The 19,633-nt window shown below is 38.0% G+C and overlaps 1 protein-coding gene across 1 annotated transcript; it reads left to right on the top strand.

Moving 5' to 3' along the window:
- Positions 1–8,086: 8,086 nt before the first annotated feature.
- Positions 8,087–8,257, top strand: LOC113924066 (cytochrome c oxidase subunit 8A, mitochondrial-like). The gene has a single exon (XM_035726438.1). The coding sequence runs from the start codon at positions 8,087–8,089 to the stop codon at positions 8,255–8,257; it is 171 nt and encodes a 56-aa protein (XP_035582331.1).
- Positions 8,258–19,633: the final 11,376 nt, after the last annotated feature.

The raw sequence follows: 19,633 nt of genomic DNA, 5'->3' as shown, positions 1-19,633 counted from the left end.
GTTATGATAGGAACAAAAAATCTACAGTGTATACTGTGTTTCTACTCACATCGGTATAATCTTTAGCTTATTAAAATTTAAAGAACATTTTGGCCTGTCCATAATTTTATATGAACTATTTAGACTTATATTTCAATTTTGCTCATTATTGCTGTAAATGTCTCTATTAGCTATTAAATGCTATAGAATCCAGCATCTCTGAAATCTTGCAGGTTTAGAGAAACACTAAAAAATTTTTTTTTAGAATACCACCATGAAAAAGTCATCAGTACCACTGAATATATGGTTCTGCCTATCAGTAGTATCTTCACAGGAGAGAAAATTCATTTTCTAAAAAAAGGAGGAAAACACTTTCAAACTCATTGAATACAACTTTTGCTACACAGTAATTTATCTAATCAGTTTCCTTTTCTGTACTGAAGATAAGAAAAATAGAGACTCAAAAGAAGCAGAAATTGACCATGACGTATTCCTAAACTCCTTTCTCCAAATACTACGGAGATGTCTGAAAAATTAAGATTCACCCCAGATTCACACAAATTTCTCTCCTTTCCATGATTGTTTGTTTGGCAAATTTCTCAAATACAATTCGCTTGCTTTCACTTAGTGCTGAGAAGACAAGAGCGTCTTAAAGAAGATCCCAAGAAGATTCAGGAGGAGACAGGAAAGGTCTCCATGAGGATTTATTACCATGTCCCAGGAGAGATGATTTTGGTAGAATCTTAGTTTGCTTCCCCTGCGCCCCCCAAAATATCTCAAGGTGTTCCCTGTTCTGTTGCCTTTGAAAGTACTTTGCCAAAAGTCCAGTCCTCAGGACTTGGCGGTTTTGATTAGATGGTGGTGCTAGCAAATGAGCAGTGCCATTTGGATGACAACATTTGTCACATTTCCTCATGTAGTTCCCTTTCCTTTCTTCTCTACTTCAAGCAAAAGTACACGTAGAGACTTAAAAAAAAAAAAAAAAAGCCCAGCTAATTTAATCTAAACCATTTGGTACAGATGACCTGACGAAGATGCATTGTCTAATTCAGACACAGTGATTGCTATGTCTGATGCCCTCCCTAATAACATTGTTGATCATGTTATATCAAGTCTGGATAACAGTCCTTCTATTCCATAGTCTTTAAAAACTAGGAAAGGGAAGCAAAGTTTGTTTAGCTTATTTTAAAGAAAATGTTTCTTGTATTATTGCTCTTTTTTAATGAGTATAATTCAGATTTTCCTTTTGAATCTAAGAAAGAAATATTCCAAAAAAGTTTAAAAAATTGTTTTTATACTCTAGAATTACCCCCCTTCAGCTTCTCTGTGTAATTTATGTTTCTAGTTAGCTTGACCTCCAGTAAGCTGTTTGTAAGCTAATTAGGGTACGGGCTTTATCTTTTTACAGCTCCTGTTACAACTCTTTATATTTAACAGACAGTTCTATATTATCCCAACAACTAATTGCCTTGACAATAGAAATAACATGTTTTCTCATTACAACTTACTTACCTATATAAGAATACCTATACTCTGATTTATATAGTATCAATTTGCATTTTTATGTTTTATACCTTATTACATATTACTTGCTTTAGTATCTCTGAGTTATATTCCTGAAAATATAAGCTTTATTCAAGATAGTGTTTGTTATTAGAGCCCAACTTTTCAGGGGAAATATTATAATTAAATATTATATTTAAAATATTGTACTTAAAAGGTCCACTCAGAATGTCCTCTTTGTATCACAGAAAAATGGGGAGAAAATTAGACTGGGGATTAAACAAGGAATGGCCACGGAAATAATCAAAGAAGGTGACATCCATGCTTATGTGTGAGGTTAGGGCTCTCCTTCTCCAATTATCTTTATCATTATTGCTTAGATCCAATTAAATGAAAAGAAACATAACAGGATTTTCAAAGGTCATATGAAAATGAGATCAAGTGGTCAGAAAGCAACTTGAGGAATATCACACTCATTTTTCCTAAAGGTTTTGCCTTAAATCAAGAGAAAAGACTTCCTTATACTGGCTCATGTTTCCTATCAAGGGAATCAGAAAAAATCACTGACTGTGAAAAACAACAACACAAAAAGTAATTATTTCTGTACAGTATTTCTTTTACCTGTGATTGCACAAACACACCCTAGCTGTTTGCCAAAGCCCACAGAGGCAGAGATCGAATGAATTTCCGCATCCTGCTGTTGATTTGGTTATCTGAGATAAGTGGCTATTTGATCAAAAAAACACCCAGAGGAAAAAAGAGTAAGAATCCTTAGAAAGGAAACTCCCAACATAAATTAAATAGGCATTATTCAAAACTAAGGCATGGTGGATGTTTATTAGACTGATGGGCAATGGTCATGCTATACTCTTTGGGGGCCGTAGCACCATACCAAGGACATCATTACTATTCTCCACTTCCCACTTGTGGGAGGATTTGTGCCCAAGTTGGTAAAAGAGATTTGGATTTGCCAGGGCCTTCTCTGGCTCTTTATACCTGTCAGGGCAGTGGCTGGGTACGAATGCTGATAGTTTTTTTCCAGTGATTTAATTCAAAATCTATTTATAAAATTTGCTGGACCCCTATTTGTTAGGGGTAGAATTAAGTATTTTTCAAGGTTTCTGTCCTCAGAGACCTTAGTCCAAAATGGAAACCAGACACATATCTTCACACAGAGATAAGTAATGGTATGAGGAGGTAAGTGATATATTTTTTGGATGGTAGTCCAAAATGAATGTGGTATCACTTTGGCTTCAGAGGGTCAGGAAAAGCTTCCTGGGAAGCTGAGCCTAGAAGGATGCTGTAGCCAGAAGATGCACAGGCCACTGTGGTTCTAGTGAGGGGGTCCTGTGGACTTGGGGAACAGGTTTGAAAGACCAGTGAGAGTTAGACGGGACAGTGCTTACATTTAGGCCAAGGAGTAGAGACGTCAAACAACTGACGATTTACTCTGTCAAAGTTGGATTTTCCAAGAGCAGCTTGAATACCATGATGTTTTGCCCTTTTCAATTAAGGTATCTGCTAAGGGCGATTGAATATTTAACGTTTTACAACGCTTACGTAAATACATTTACATAACTTTGTTTTTCTCGGATTATATCCTGATTTGGTATTTGGAAAATAAAATAATTTATTCGGTCTTAAAATATTTGCTCACTCTCTTGTGCCAAGTACAGGACTGAACATTTATGTGATAGTTCAACAATTACTTATTAGGGGCACTCGGGGCTCAACATAGAACAAAAAGAAAAATCTCTGTCCTCATGTCCTCATGGAGCTTGCATTCTGGCGGTATCTTAGTTTGCTGGGTCTGCCACAGCCTGTCTTAAATAACAGAAGTTTATTTTCTCACAGATAGGGAGACTAGAAATCTGAGATCACAGGGTCAGCCAAACTGGTTCCTTGTTAGGACCGTGAGGGAAGGACCTGTTCTAGGCCCTCTCCTTGGCTTGTGGATGGCCAACTCTCCTTGTGTCTTCACATTGTCTTCTCTCTATACTTATCTGTATCCAAATTTCCCCTTCTTATAATGACACCAGTCACACTGCATTAGGGCCCACCCTCATTTTAACCTACTTACTTTGTAAAGACCCTATTAGCAAATATGGTCACATCCTGAGGTACCAGGGGTTAGGACTTGAACGTATGCATTTTGGGAAGGACACCGTTCAACCCATAACAAGTGGGCAGTGATGACAGAGCAGTGAATAAATTCTAGAACGTGGGTGGTCCTGGTTGCTGTGTGCCAGGCACTGTACCAGGCATGCTCATGTGCATCATTGCATTTAATGCTGTAACCAGCCCTGGAGGTAAGTATCGTTACCCAAACTTCACAATGAGGAAACTGAGGGTGGACCACATTAGTTCATAGGGGTGTTTGCTTTAGAGGCCCTGTGCTTAATGTTTTCAGTGGTCAAAGCTTTGGAAATGAAAATTGAGCCATGGCTGAATGTGTAGGGTATATATATTTGTGGCTGATTCAGATTCAGAAGCAATTTCTGAATGTTAATGTAGAGAGGGAAGTCTTTTTTTTTTTTTTACACATTAGGTTCTAAGGAAAAAAAACAAAGATAAAAGTAATATTTCATAAGTATATTTTCCCTCTATAAATAATCCAATATATTATTTTATGAATGAACACTATTATATATAATAACACATTATTACAAATAACCATAGTTATTTATAGTATATATAAAACTATCTATTAAATAAATCCTACATTTTTTTATAGCAATGATCACTTCCTTTGGATTAGCTAGATTTAAATAAAGTTCCAGGTCACTTCTGACTTGTACCTCTTGATTCATCTCCAGACTAGGAAGCTTGCCACGGCACTACTCCTATGGAAGGAATCCTCATAGTACCTGTTTTGCCTGTTTTAATTATGATGCTCCTCTGGTGGACAGATTCAGATTCAGCAAACATTTATGGAGGAAATACTGTCATATGGCAGGACATTTCACAGAAATCCATGTGTTTCATAAACATGGAAAACCAAAGGATAATATACGTTTTTTATGAACATCAATTTTATTCAATTATTTTATGGGGAAAAAAGTACTTAACTTTTTTTTCTTACTTAAGGTAACCAGTGGATAATTTAAAACGTAATTTAAATATTGAAACCATATTAGGTATATATTATAGTGTGAAATGCAACATTTTCATGAACTTTCAAGATGAAACTCATTTCAAAGGAGTTGCTTTTGTTTTGAGTTGTGCCTTTAGTTCTATAGAGATGGGAACCTGCCCTTCTCCTTCCGAGGGCTGGGGTTGGGCTGGGGGGCATCTTGGAAGATAGCCTTTGAAAAGTTCTGAAATTTTCTTCATCTTCATAACAACCATGTGTGGTATATTATCCTCATTTAAGAGATCGGAAAACACAAATTTGGGTAAATCATCTTGCCCTAGTTAACAGAGTGAGTAAATAGCAGAGTCAGGGGTTAAAATTCAGACTTCCTGACTCCAATTCTGGGGCATTTTATATTGCACTACATTCACTTCTTGGATGAATGAGGCTTCAGCCCTCCCAAGGCTGTATAGACCTCACAGTTCTGCATGTCCACATGGTCCAACCTTATTGACTCATGGATTCATGCACTTATTTGTGCATTTAATCAATAAATATTGAGAGCTTACTATGTGCCAGGCTTCATGCTGGGTCTGGAGGGCACAGTGGTTAGCAACAAAAGCAGAACATGGTTCTCTCCCTCATGGAGCCTGCAGTCTAGTGGAAGATCAGACGTTAAACAAATACCACAAAACACTTGTTTATAAACGATCAGTATTATGAAGTGAAAGCATAGGGTGCCATGAGAGGAAACAACAGGTGAGTTAATTTAGATTAGTGATCAGAGAAGTCCTCGTTAAGGAAGTGACTTTGATCTGAGGTTTTGAGCACGAGTTAGCTAGAAGAAAACTTATTTGCCCTTGAAGTAGTTACAAATTGCCATCCTACGAAACCTATCACTACAATTCCCTCTATCTTCATTAGATTCCTTCTTTCTCCACAGTGAGATCAAATCCCTACCCTCAGCCATCACATTTATTCTTTTCTATTATATCTATCCATCCATCGGTTCATTTACCTATCCATTCATCATTGAGCATCAGCTGTAAGCCTGGCACTGTTGTGCCCTGGATCCTTTTCTTTTTCATCTTCACTCTCTTCTTTGATTCTCCCTTGACTGCTTTAACCTTCTGATTCTTTTTTTAAAGCTTTATTTATTTATTTGGGTGGGGGAGGGGTAGACGGAGAGGGAGACAGAATCTCAAGCAGACTCCTTGCTGAGTGCCAGCCTGACTCGGGGCTTGATCTCATAACCCTGAGATCATGACCTGAGCCTAAATCAAGAGTCTGATGCTTAACTGACTGAAGCACCCAGGCGCCCCTAAACTTCTGATTCTTGAATTTATTTTTGACTCATATATTCAGTCTTATGCCTTTCCCAGACCAGTCACTTCCCTTTCCTTGGGCTAAACTATCATTTCTCAACCTGTTTTCAACAAATGCATTCTTTCCTCACATTTTTCTGAAATTTTTATTATCAGGTGCAAGAAAATTAATGGTTTTGTTTGTCTGTTTTGTCAGTTACTTGGCATTTCTATCCCTTAACACAGAAATACCACTAATATAAAAAACAAACATTTTTGGAATCTCTTTCTTTCTCTCTCTACCTACCTATATCTATCACCTGTTTATATTTGGGATCATTTCTTTCTTTTAACTATAAACTCCTGGAGATGGACAGATCTATCTGTGTAAGTTAATAAAGCATCTGGAGCTGATAGTAATCACTTCTTAAACTTTTCATATGCTTTTAAAAGAGGCAAGGCACATCCTTTTGGGCTTGCTAATATGTTTGATGTACCTCTGATATAAAAGCACAAATGAATTCAGAAATGCACAGGCCAAGATTAACCTGCTTTCACCTTCTCCTATAAAGTCATTTCTGTCCTTTCTGTCATAACCTGGACATAAAAAACCCAAGTCAGCAATAATATAGTGTACCATCAACTATTTAGGCAAACATGCACTTACTTACCTCTCTATCTCCACACACAAGTCAGTCAAATCCAACAAACCTTCTTTGGAAAGTCTGAAGACTCGGACTGCCCTATCTAGAAAGTTCCACCTATCAAAAAATAAGTAGAGGGGATTTCTCTTTGTAGGCATGATGGAGTAACAAGGACCAGACTTAAATGCCTGCTGTAAATAATTAGAAAGCTGGATAAAACATGAAACGATGGCTTTCAGACATTGGACAATAGTCTGCATAGGATTATGATTACTGAAAGAAAGAAGAAGAAACAAGTGAACTCAGTAATTCCCGTGGCTTTCTGCCTGGAAGCAATTTCTAGACTGTTGAGTCAGGAGAGGGGACCCAAACAGATTCTGGTAGCCTTGCTGAGTTGATAAGATGGAGGCCAGAGTTTGAGGAGGCTGAGATGGCTAGAGGTATTGGGGCAGAGTTCTGGGAAGGAGGGGGCTATGCAGAAAAATTGCTCCAGAAATATGTATAGGAATCTTTTGAGTCTTTGCTGAGTACCAGGACACAAGTGTATAGAATGACACTCCACAAGGTTGGATGGAAAAGACTGGTGAGTTGTAAGCTGAATAAATCTCAGGGCACACATGAACTGGGAGAAAGTTTGGTTAGCCAAAGTGGAGAGTCCTTGTTCATCTTTGGAACATTCAGTGGATACCTTCAAGGAATCATATGTTAGTAATAGGTCTGAACTATCCTTTGAGTGAGATATTCTACACCAGGGGTTGGAAACTTTTCTTAAATTTACAGATCACAATCATTTTTGGGTTGTGGATCATATGGGCTTCATCACAAATACTCAAATCTGCCATTGTAGTGTGAAAGCAGCCATAGAAAATACATAAGTGAATGGGTGTGGCTGTGTTAACAAACTTTATTAGCGTTATTAACAAAAAACGAGTGGCCAACCTGTGAGCTGTAGTTTGCTAACCTCTGCTCTAGATCAGCACTGTCCAATAGAAATATAATGCAAGCCACATATGTAATTTTAAATGTCTGGTAACCACAGTACAAAGGAAAAAGAAGGAGATAAAATTAATAATATCTTTTACTTAACCCTATACATCCAAACTATTATCAATTCGACATGTAACCAATATAAAAATTATTAATGAGGAAGTTTGTGTTCTTTTTCTCATACTAAGTCTTCAAAATCTGTTGTGTATTTTATAACTATAGCACATCTTAATTCAGATTAGTCACACTTTAATAGCCATATACAGCTAGTGACTACCATAATGGATAGCACAGCTCTCATCTCTCTCCAGTAAAGCTTAAAGACAGGTCTCAAAGGAATCAAACTGATGGAACAGTTAACGTCACTGCCTGTCCAAACAAAGCCCAATGCTCTTTAAAGGAAGACAACACAATACAGACACTTAATAATGTAACAATAACAATGTCAGCATCAAATAAAAAAATCACTGGACATGCTTAAAAGCAAGAAAAAAAATACAAGAAGAAGAAGAATCAGTTAAGAGAAACAGACCTAGAGGCCATTTTGACTTCCCGACCTTGGGCAGTAGCTGGCAACTGTCAGCATTCAAGCGGTCATGTCTTTGTTGACGGCACAGCTACTCAGGAGCCTGATGGGGCTCACCCGGAGGCTCCCGGTGCAGCATGCCCAGATCCATTCCAAGCCTCCGCGGGAGGAGTGCGGGACCATGGATGTTGCTGTTGGGCTCACCTCCTGCTTCCTGTGTATCCTCCTGCCATCGGGCTGAGTCCTGTCACATCTGGAGAGCTACAAGAATCGGGAGTGAAGGGGGCTGTCCTGCCCCTCACCATGTGACCTGACCACCCCTGGCCTCTTCTGATCATGTCTGCTGCATCCCTGGCCGGTCTTCCCGGGATCATGTCCTTTAATTACAATGACCTCTTCTGCAGTCATGACCTCTCCATTTCTCCATGGTGACATCCTGGGACCACATATACTGGTTTATAAGGCCCTACTCGGTAGGGCCCTCCTTGTAACAATAAAGTCTATTTAAACCTTGAAGAAAAAAAAAAGAGAAACAGACCTAGAAATGACAAAATAATGGAATTAGCACACACGATGTTAAGACAAATTTTATTATTATGTATAAGTATTTAAAGGAAAACAAAAAAATAATCAGAAGAAAAATGAAGGATATAAAAAACCAACTGTGACTTCTAGAGATTAAAAAAATGCAATTATCTGGACTGAAGCTTTTGGTGGATAAGATTAACATCGGATTAGGCACTGCAGAAGAAAAGATTAGTCAATGTATAAACATAGCAATTAAATTGATCCAAGATGAACCACAGAGAGAAAAAAGACTGAAAAAAAAAATAGATGAAAGGAGGCTTACTGATTGGTGAGATAATATCAAATGATCTACCATAATTGGGAAAGGAAGGAAGAGAGGACAGAAAAATATTTGAAGAAATAATGGCCAAAACACTTCAAAATTCACTGAAAACTATACTTCATAAATCTGAGAAACTTAAAAACTCATGAAAAAAACCAAGCCACATAATAATCAAATATCTGAAAATGAGTGTTGAAGAGAAAAATCTTAAAGGCAGTCAGAGAAAAACACACATTAAGTACAGAGAAATAGACATAAAAATGATTACAGACTTCACCTCAGAAATTTAGCAAGCCGGAAGACAATTAAATAACACCTTTAGAGTGCTGAAAGAGAAGAGTCAACTTGGAATCCAATATCCAATGGAAATAGTTTTCAAAAACAAAAGTGAACTAAGGGTGACTGGGTGGCTCATCGGTTGAGTGTCTGAAGCTTGGTTTCAGCTCAGGTCATGACCTCAGGGTCATGAGATCAAGCCACACGTCCAGCTCTGCACTCAGCAGGGAGTCTGCTTGAGATTCTCTCTCTTTCTCTCCCTCTGCCCTACCCCCTGTTCATATACACACATACACACTCTCTCTCAAATAAATAAATCTTAAAAACAAAAAAGCCAAAAAACAAAAACCAAAGGTGAAATAAAAACATTATCAGACAAACAAAACTTGGGGAACTTTGTTGCCAGCATATATATACTAAAAGAAATGTTAAAATTATTCAGGCAAAAGCAAAATGACAACAGATGGAAACTTGGAATACCAGAAATGGTAAATACGTGGACAAATAGAAAAGATTTGTTTCCTCATTTTTAAATTTCTTTAAAAGTTAGTCAACAATATAAAGCAAAAATAATAACAATGTATTTTTGAGATTTATCAAATGCATAAAAGCAATATGTATGACAATAGCTTGAAGGACAGAATGAGAGCAGAGGAAGTCTAGAGTGCTAAAGACTTTATGTTATACATGAAGTCGTATAATACTATTTGAATGTAAATTATGAGTTAAGATGCATATTGCAAAGTGTAGAGCAATCACTAAAATAATAAAATATATCTCACCAACAGTGGAGATAAAATGGAATATTAAGCAGTACCAATTAACTTAAAAGAAGCAGGAAAAGAAGATAAAAGTAACAAGAAAAGATGAGACAAAATGAAAACTAATAGTAAATGGTAGACTTAAACTCAACCATATTGATAATTATATTAAATGTAAATGGTCTAAAGACTCCAATTAAAAGTCAGAGATTGCCAGACAAGATAAAAAATTAAGATTCTATTATATGCTGTGTAGGAACAAACCACTTCAAATATATAGACAGGATAGGTTAAAACTAAAAGGAGGGAAAAAGATATACTATGCAAACATAAATTGTAAGAAAGCTGGAGTGGCTATATTAGTATCAGATAAAGCATGCAATAATAAAAAGGAATAAACTAGGAATAATGATAAAATATTCAATTTATTGGGGAAATATGACAATCCTAAATGTAACAGAGCTTCAAAATACACGAAGCAAAACCTGACGAAATGAGTCAGGGTTTTGGGAATCACTTAAATTCTCTGAAGTGAATCAGTTGTGTGGCACTGGGAAAATCATTTAATCTGTGAGTGAAAGTTTACTCCCTTGTACAATAAAAATAATCACACATATTTCATGGGTATTTTGTGAGGATTAGGTAAACGTATATGTGAAATTAAAAAAAAACAAAACAACAAAAACCCAACCTGAATTGAAAGGAAATTTAAAAATCTGCAGTGACAGTTGGAGTATTCAACACTTTTCACTTATAATCAATAAAGAAAGAAGGCAAAATCAACAAGAATATTGAAGACTTGAATGATACTATCAATCAACTGTACCTAATTGGCATTCATAGAATACTCTACCCAACAACAGCAAAATTACACATTTTTTTAAAAGTTCACCTGGAATGTTAATCAAGAGAGACCATATGTTAGTCATAAAACAAGTTCTAACAAATTTAAAAGTATTGAAATCACAGGGTTTGTCCTCTGACCATAGTGAAATTAAATTAGAAATCAGCAACAGCTATTTGGGAAAACTCCAAGTATTTAGGAGTCAATAGCACACTTCTAAATAGCACATGGGCCAGAGAAGAAATCATAAGGGAACTTAAAAAGTATTTTGAACTGAATGAAAATGAAAACATATCAAAATTTATGAGGTGCAGTTAAAACAGTGTCTCAAAGGAAATGTATAGCATTAAATGTAATATTAGGAAACAAGAAAGGTCTAAAATCAATAATTTCAGATTCTATCCTAAAAAGCAAGAAAAGAATATATATTGGCTAATTGAATTTAAATTTAAAAATTTTTTTTTAAAAAAGGCAAGAAAAGAAGAACAAATTAAACCTAAAAAAATGGAAGGGAGAAAAGAACAAAGATAAAAGCAGAAATCAATGACATATAAAACAAAAATAATGGAGAAAATAATTGAAACCAAAAGCTAGTTGGAGAATTTCAACAAAATTTATAAACCCCTAGCTAGATGCATTAAGGAAAAAAAGGGAGAAGACACAAATGATCAATATCAGTTACACATGACCGATGCTACCAACATTACAAGGATAATAAATGAATATTATGAGTATTTTGTTGTCAATAAATGCAACAACTTAGGTGAATGGGCAAATTCCTTAGAAGATACAATTTGCCAAATATGACTGAAGAAGTAGAAAACCTGAATAAGCCCTGTATCTCATAAAGAAATTAAATATGTAAATTTAAAAATCTCCCACAAAGAAAACTTTAGGCCCAGAAGGTTTCACTTTGAATTCTATCAAATGTTTAAGAAACACACCAACATTTCACAAACTCTTTCAGAAAATGGGAGAATGGAATACTTTCCAACTCATTTCATGAGGCCAGCATCACTTTAATACGAAAATCTGAGAGTGAGTTACAAGAGAGAAAAAAAGAAACAACAACATGAGACCAATATGACCCATGAAGATAGACATGGAAATCCTTAGCAAAATACTAGCAAATCGAGTCCAGCTATCTCTAAAAGAAACAATACATCATGGTGGGAGGTTATTTCAGAAATGTCAGAAAATCTAGAAGAAGACATTTGAAGGTGGGGGTGTATGCCAATGGAAAGTAAAAAGTAAAAAGCGAGTATCATTAGCTTCAATAGTCTTTATTTTCATCCTTTTAACAGCTGACATTTCTGAACATTTACCACACTCCAGGAAGCATGTTCAGAGCTATATGTGATTTCTCTTGTTTAATCTTTACAAGAACCCTATGAGGTAGGTGCTACTGTTGTAGGCATTTTATAAATGAGTAAACTAAAACAGAGAGAAACTTAAAAACCTGTCCACAGTCCCATAGCTCTTAGGATTTGGACCTATCCTGTCTGTCTCTAGATCCTGCACTCTTGCTAATAATGCACCACTCTACAAAGAATTGCTCATTTTCTGTGCTTTTGCCTATCAGGCCTTATTTCATTACTCCGGAACATTTATCCACTTTTTCAGTCCATAATTAAGAACTTCCATCTGAGTAAAAATATTAAGTAGTTCCAAATGCAAAATACTTCTAAAATAAAAGTATGTGTATTAAATTATAAAACTTATAATACTAGCATGGAAGATGTACTCCATTATCACCTCCTAAATTTTTATGTGGCTACAACTGTGGTCTCCAAGAAGTGGGAAAAATACAAAAACAACCCCCCCCAACTTTCCCTTTCCTATGTGTAGAACAAAATGCTTTTTTTACCCTCCCCCCCCAACCATGTGTTGACCTAGAATTCAACGCTGGCTTGATGGCACATGAACATGGGCAAGGTGTTTGAGCCCTGGGAGCTTTAGTTCTCAGTTTTGTAAAATGGAATGGTTCTGCCTCTTGAGCATGGTAGTGTGAGGATGAGGAAGGTACCCAGGGGAGCTTCAGTATTCTTTTCTTCCCTCTGCTTCTCCCTAACCTCCTCTCCTTCGTGATGCTTCTTTAGAGTTTCAGAAGTTTAAACCTCTCCAGAAAAGCCTTTTTGAAGCTTTTTTTGATCCGTGTTCACAGTGATCATAAACCAGTAGAACCGTTATATACATACATATATATATATATATATAATGAAGGTGACCACTTAATTTATTCTACAAATTAGGAAAATTATTGCTTTTGAAAGTAATAACTGTGCTGATCCAATAGGAATAAACTGGGGCTATTCTGGGAAAACTGAGCCACATGTCACAAAACCACTTAACCTTATTTATTTTGGTGCATTCTGTTATTTTATCTTTTCTATTATTTATTTATTTATTATATTTATTTTATTTCTATTTTTATTTTTAAGGTTTGTTATTTTTTCATGCATTCTAGTTAATTATAAAGATGCTTTTTAGGATCTATTAAATCGATTTTGAAACCCACTAATGAATTCCTACCCAAATATTTTGATTCCTTCTAAAGAATGTCTTGTCCGGCCATTAAAATATTCCTGGGATCCAGAAATGCTGAAGATAAGCATGCACAAATATGGAGAAGTTCTGGAGAACTGAAGGGGTTCCAGTTCCCATAGGTAGAGTCTGTTTCTCTTCATTCATTCCTCATCCATTCTTTCATCCACTCATTCATCAAATACTTTGAACACTTCCTATATTACCTGGGGCTGGACACGATCAGATCCCGGATGCCAGGGCCGGGTCCCTGCTCTTGAGAAATTCCTGTGTTCTGGTGGGCAGAGGCACCTGAAGATAGATCGTTTCAGGACAGGGAGATAAGTGATACAGTACAGAGATGATCAAAAGGTCATAGGGACCTGGAAGAAGTATCCACCAACTTTGCCAAGGAGGAAGGGAGGGTTCTGGGGGGTAGACTAACACTGAAAGGTAGGAAGTTCTTGAGGAAGACATGGAGGCATCAGGGCTCCAGAGGAGCTACTGCAAGCCAGCCTCCAGGCTGCTCCATGTGGCTCTCTCACAAGGCAGGCGCCGTCAGCCCTATCTGTTTCTTTGGTGTTTCTCAATTTTATTTTAAACTTCATGAGAGTACTCACACCCCCTCTTGTTTTGGTCTCCCAGACCTAACTGTCCTATCCAACTTACCCTGCTTCAGTTTTCTCACAGCACTTTAAATGGTCTAAATATGCTATTTACTTATCTGAAGGTTTACTACCTGTTTGGTCCTTCTATAAGGTAAGCTGAAGGGGAGGATTAGTTTATTTCGTTCACTATGGTGTCCCCCCAGCTCCTGGAAAAGTCCATTCACAATAGGTGCCTGAAAAATAATGGGAATGACCTGAAAGAGCGAATTTCTGTATCCAGGACATAATTCGTATGTGCTCATATCTTAAGGGAAGTGTGGAGGAAAATAAAGCCCTGCAAGGGGCCTTTTCTTTTCTTTTTAAAAGATTTTATTTATTTATTTGAGAGAGAGAGAGAATGAGAGATAGAAAGCACGAGAAGGAAGAGGGTCAGAGGGAGAAGCAGACTCCCCGCTGAGCAGGGAGCCCGACGCGGGACTCGATCCCGGTACTCCAGGATCATGACCTGAGCCGAAGGCAGTCGCTTAACCAACTGAGCCACCCAGGCACCCTAAGGGACTGTTTCTAATAGCATCCTTTTCCTCCCTCCCTTCAACAGCTTTATTGATCACCTGCTCTCCATCAGCCCTGTTTTGAGCACTTGGATTTCAGAGAACAGAACAGATCCTCTTTTTTCTCTTCGTGGTGCTCACCTGCCAGAGTGGAAGAGACATGAATGAGCTATGTAACTGCAAATCTGGGATAACTGCTAAGGAAAAAAAAAAGTACAGGATGCTCTGAAACCCTGAAACCGTAGCACATGACTTGGGCTGGGAGGTCAGGGAAGTGATTTTTAAGCTGCGTAGAAGTGAACTCAGTCAAAGAGAGGGGTGGGAGAGAGAGAGTTCACACAGAAGAAACAGAATTACATAGGTCGCTGAGGGGGAGAGAAAATACCTGAGTGTCAGGTGTGGCCTAGCCAGTGGGGAGGAGGGGCTTAGCCCAACAGAAGAGGTGGGCGGGGCAGACCAGACAGCTCCAGGTGGGCGCAGGCGTCAAGGAGGGTTGGCCCTTTACCCAGGAGCAAAGGGTTCCCTTGAGAAGGGTGTCAGCTGGGGGATGTTGAAATGAAAAGATTCCCGGCTGAAGTGCAGACATGGGATTAAGGGAGTATCACAGGGCTAGGGGGTGTCAGATAGAAGGGTGGTGTGGAGCTCCACGTGAGATGTGACAGTCCCAGTGATGAAAAGCCGTGAGTAGGTTAGAGAAATAATTAGGACATAAAATTGAAGTTAATGGCTTTTCTGTTCTTTCAAATAAAATCGGTGACAAATTCACAGACAAAAATAAATATATTTAGCCAATAAATATATGAAAAATGGTCAAACTCACTAACAATCAATTGAGCCAACGACAAGATAGCATCTTTTTTTTCTTCTTTTTTTTTAAGTAGGCTTGGTGCCCAGCGTGGAGCCAATGTGGGGCTTGAACTCATGACACTGAGATCAACACCCGGGCTGAGATCAAGAGTCTGACACTTAACCGACAGCCACCCAGGCACCCCACGAGATAACATCTTTTATTGATCAGATTGGTAATGATTCAAAAGCTTGATAATACCCAGCTTGGCCATTGTGGGAGGAAAAGAGCACTCTTGTATACTCAGGATGAGCGCAAAATGGAACAGCTTTTGAGAGAACAATTAGGCAGTACCTTTCAAAATTTTAAATGCCTAGATCCTTCAACCTAGCAATTCCATCCTAAGAAATTATCCTTTAGGAAAACGCACATACATATGCACATAGTCAAGGATGTTCACTGCAGCAATGACTAGAAAATTGGGAACTACCTAAAAGATCACCAACAGGGAAATTGTTAAATACCTCTGGGACATAACCAGGCCATACAGTGGAATACTATACAGTCCAAAAGGATGCACTTGATCTGTACTGACAATATATTAAGCGAGAAAGGCATATCGCAGACCAATATATGTAGCCCAATGCATTCTCTATTAGAGAGCTCACAAAAATATCTCTTACATATAAATGCTTTTGTATATATTCAGAAAATAAATACATGGATGCACATGAAACTCAAAATAGTGATTAACCCTAGGGAGTAGGATTTGGTTGAAAGGATGAGGGAGGGAAGTCTTGAAATTTTCCTCTTTTGTTTTGTGCACTTCTATACTGTTTGAATTTGTTTTAACAAGCCTATACTACCTATACTTAAGAATGATCTTCATTCTTAAAAAAAAAAAAAATAAAGGTAGCATGAGAATTCTTCCCCTTGAGGTTCTTTTCAACTGTACAGCTCTAACTTCAAAATTTGAGTTGGGAGAAGAAGTAGTTAAGACGTGCCCCAGTGACCTCCTTGGATTAAAATATTTCGGTGATGTCCCATGTGTTGCAGATCAAGTCTAAACTCCTTGGGGTGCCTGGGTGGCTCAGTCGGTTAAACGTCTGACTTCAGCTCAGATCTTGATCTCAGGGTCCTGGGATGGAGCCCCATGTTGGGCTCTGTGCTCAGTGGGGAGTCAGCTTGTCCCTCTCCCTCTGCCCCTTTCCTGCTCATGCTTGCATTCTCTCTCTCAAATAAGTGAATAAAAAATCTTAAAAAAAAAAAATTCAACTCCTGAGTATAGCACTGCACGTTCTCCTAAATTTGGCCATCTGCCTCCCCGTCCCGTGTCTTCAGCAATCCAACTCACAGACTCTGCCCTCATCGGAACGTGCTAGGATGTGGATTCCGAGGATTCTCCGTGATTCCTGTTACATCTTAGCTGCACCCAGGTTGCTCAGTTGCCTCTAAAGACATCCTCAGCTACCTAACATTTGTTCTGTTCTTTGAGACTCAGTTTAAATGTCACCTCCTCCAGAAGATCCAGCCCACTAGCCAGCTGCACTCCAGTCTGGGCAGGGCGTTGCTCCTAAAGGCTCCCTGTCCCCAGGCATACCCCCTGTATTACATTACTACCCTACTGCTCTTGTTTTCGTATTCTGTTTCCCTCTAGGTGAGAACCTACTGAAGGCAGAAGCTGTGTTTTGTGTCTCTATACGAGCCTTGCCTATCCCAATGCCTGGCTATTGGAGGCCCTTAGCAAGTGGCTGTTGGATCGTACAATGCTCACATCCCCTTTCTGGAATCCACTCATTGGCAGCCTCAAAGAAATATGGGAGACCAGATTTTAAAATTCCTCACTATTACTTCTTTCCATAGAGCCTAACTTAAAGTTTAGATCCACAAAACCACAGCGCTTTAGAACTGGAAAGGACTTAAGAGTTATCTAGAGGAGTTGTTTTTAATCAAGAGTCTGTGAACTAGAGGCACCTGGGTGGCACAGTCGGTTAAGCCTCTGACTTTTGGTTTTGGCTCAGGTCCTGACCCCAGAGCCCTGAGATCCAGCCCTGCGAGGCGCTCTGCGCTTAGGGCAGAGTCTGCTTGAGATTCTCTCCCCGCTCCCTGCCCCTCCCATTTGTGCTCTCTCTGTCTCTCTAAAAAAAAAAAAAAGTCTGTGAACTAGTGCAAGTCTTCATACTCCAAGGCAAAATGAGAAAAATATGAACAATAGAGCAGATTAAAAAAAAATCAGCTTAGATGCATTTGGTTTAAATGATGCTTTCTTATTCAGAGATTATGTCTCCCTCCTGTTTTAAGGTTATTTATGAATTATGTGCTTGTAGGGTTTTTTTTTAGTTTAATTGGTCTATTAAATAAAAAAATCTGGAAACCCTGGCTCTTGTGTCTTTCATCTCAGAACTAAGACCCAGAGAGATTATCACTTTGCCCATAGTCAACAAAGAAAAAACTGTTTCAGTCCAGGATCCTTCTGCTGTGATGTGTAATGCAATTGCATATGTATACAAATATTATATATGTTTGGTGTGATTGGTTTTCTGTTCAGTATTTTAAATCCAGAAATGCAACAGTCAGTTAACATATTTGTTGTATTACAATGGAAAACAGGCTTGCTGTTTGACAAGTGTCTATAACCATATGGTACTGCTGTCTGTTAGTATTTGGTGAGGTTTTAAGAAATGTCAGAGTCTTGAAATTATATATACGCAATATTATTATTGACTTTGATATGGAAATAAAGACTGTTAATATCAAATTTTTGATGTTTTCTAAGTTTGAAAGTGTTGTAAGCATCTTAAAAAAAGAATTTAAAGTGACTTTGAATTTGGCTATTGCTTCAATTCTGATCTTAAACATCTGAATGCTGTCCAACCAAGAAATTCCACTTCTGAGAGTTTATCAGGAGAAAATAATGAGAGATGTGTGCACAGATATACATATAATGGTGTTCATTAAAGCATTTGTGTTAAAGATTAGGAAAAAAACGCAAATGCCCAGTAATAGAGAATTGGTTAAATACATTTTGATGTAGTCCTATATGGCTGTATTTTTACCTTCTTTTGTATCCTTGTTTGTGTTTTCTAATTTTTATCTACCACACATGATACTTATATAAGTAAAAAGTTTAAAAATCTGCCTTAACATTTTGTCCAAAATAATGTTTCTTACCTGTTTTTCTTATGCTTTTTTTCCAATTTGACATTATTGATTAATATAATTTGATAGCCCATCAAAGTTCAGTATATATTGACTCTAAATTTTATTTTTTCAAATTTAGCTTTTACATCTTCTATTTTTATGCAGTTTAGCTTGGCTTCATATCTGACACTGAGCTGCTATCGGTCAGCCCACAATCCAATGGAAAGTTGTCATTCTCATTTTGAACACTATACTCTCTGGCAAGTTCATGTTCTAGGCTGGTACATTCTAATTAGCTATCAGTGAGGGCAAGCACAGCCATAAACTCAAAGATCTAAGGACATTTGAAGGTGTAATCGGTCTAAGTATTTATTTTTCCTCTAGATCTGGCTGCATCTTAGTTCAGAGTAGGAAGGTTGGCCGTGGGATTTACTAGGGTTGCAGCCTGTTGGCCTAAAAACCAGAAGGAATAGCATCTCAGCATTTCCAGCCCCCAAGAAAGCCTCTTTGAGAGAGGAAGACAAGAGATGCTTTATCACATCCTAGCTATGTATGCCTGTGTGTGCGTACCTGTGTATCAGTGTGTGCACCAGTGTGTGTGTGTGTGTGTGTGTGTGTGTGTGTGTGTGTGTGGCTGAGAGATGAGGGGGAGGGGGGAGGGAGGGAGAGAGAGAAAAGGTGAGTGGGATCTTGTAAAAGTGTTTCTGGAATCTCTGGCACGAGATTAGTTCTTATTTGCTGTTACAGCTTCCAATAGTTCTTCCTAGTAGTTTTTCTACTTTTAATTAATTAATTAGCTGTTCACTGTCGGACTTTTTCTAGAATGTAAGACACCTGAAGACTAGAACCATGTTCCCGCCCCCCCACTCCCAGTATCTAGCACAGTGCTTTTTACATATGTAGTGAGGATTTAATAAATATTGGTTAAATAAATGCCTGTATGGGTTTCAAAAACCCTTATTTACTTCTGTTGGTACCTTGTCTAACAATTTCTACAACTGCTGTAGCTTTTCTTCTTCTTTCTAGAAGAGGACCATTTCGTCAAACTGAAGGAGGGGCTTGTTGACTATTTCTGCAGCCGGAAGGGAGGCCCGCCCCTCCATCTATTGTAAACTTCAGAAAGTGGGACCCAGGCTTCAGCCCTGTTCTTGTCAGGCTCCTCCCTTTCCTAGCTGCTCCTACGCTCCAGATAGTTTTGTGACAAAAGCCAAGCATCTGTTTCAAGGTTCTCGGTAACACAGGGCGGCAGCCTTTTGAGGATGACTGATGTGGATTA

This window comes from Zalophus californianus, chromosome 2, assembly GCF_009762305.2.
Source record: "Zalophus californianus isolate mZalCal1 chromosome 2, mZalCal1.pri.v2, whole genome shotgun sequence".
Taxonomy (NCBI): Eukaryota; Metazoa; Chordata; class Mammalia; order Carnivora; family Otariidae; genus Zalophus; species Zalophus californianus.
The sequence above is the reverse complement of the archived record's forward strand: the minus strand, read 5'-3'. Positions and strand labels throughout refer to the sequence as shown.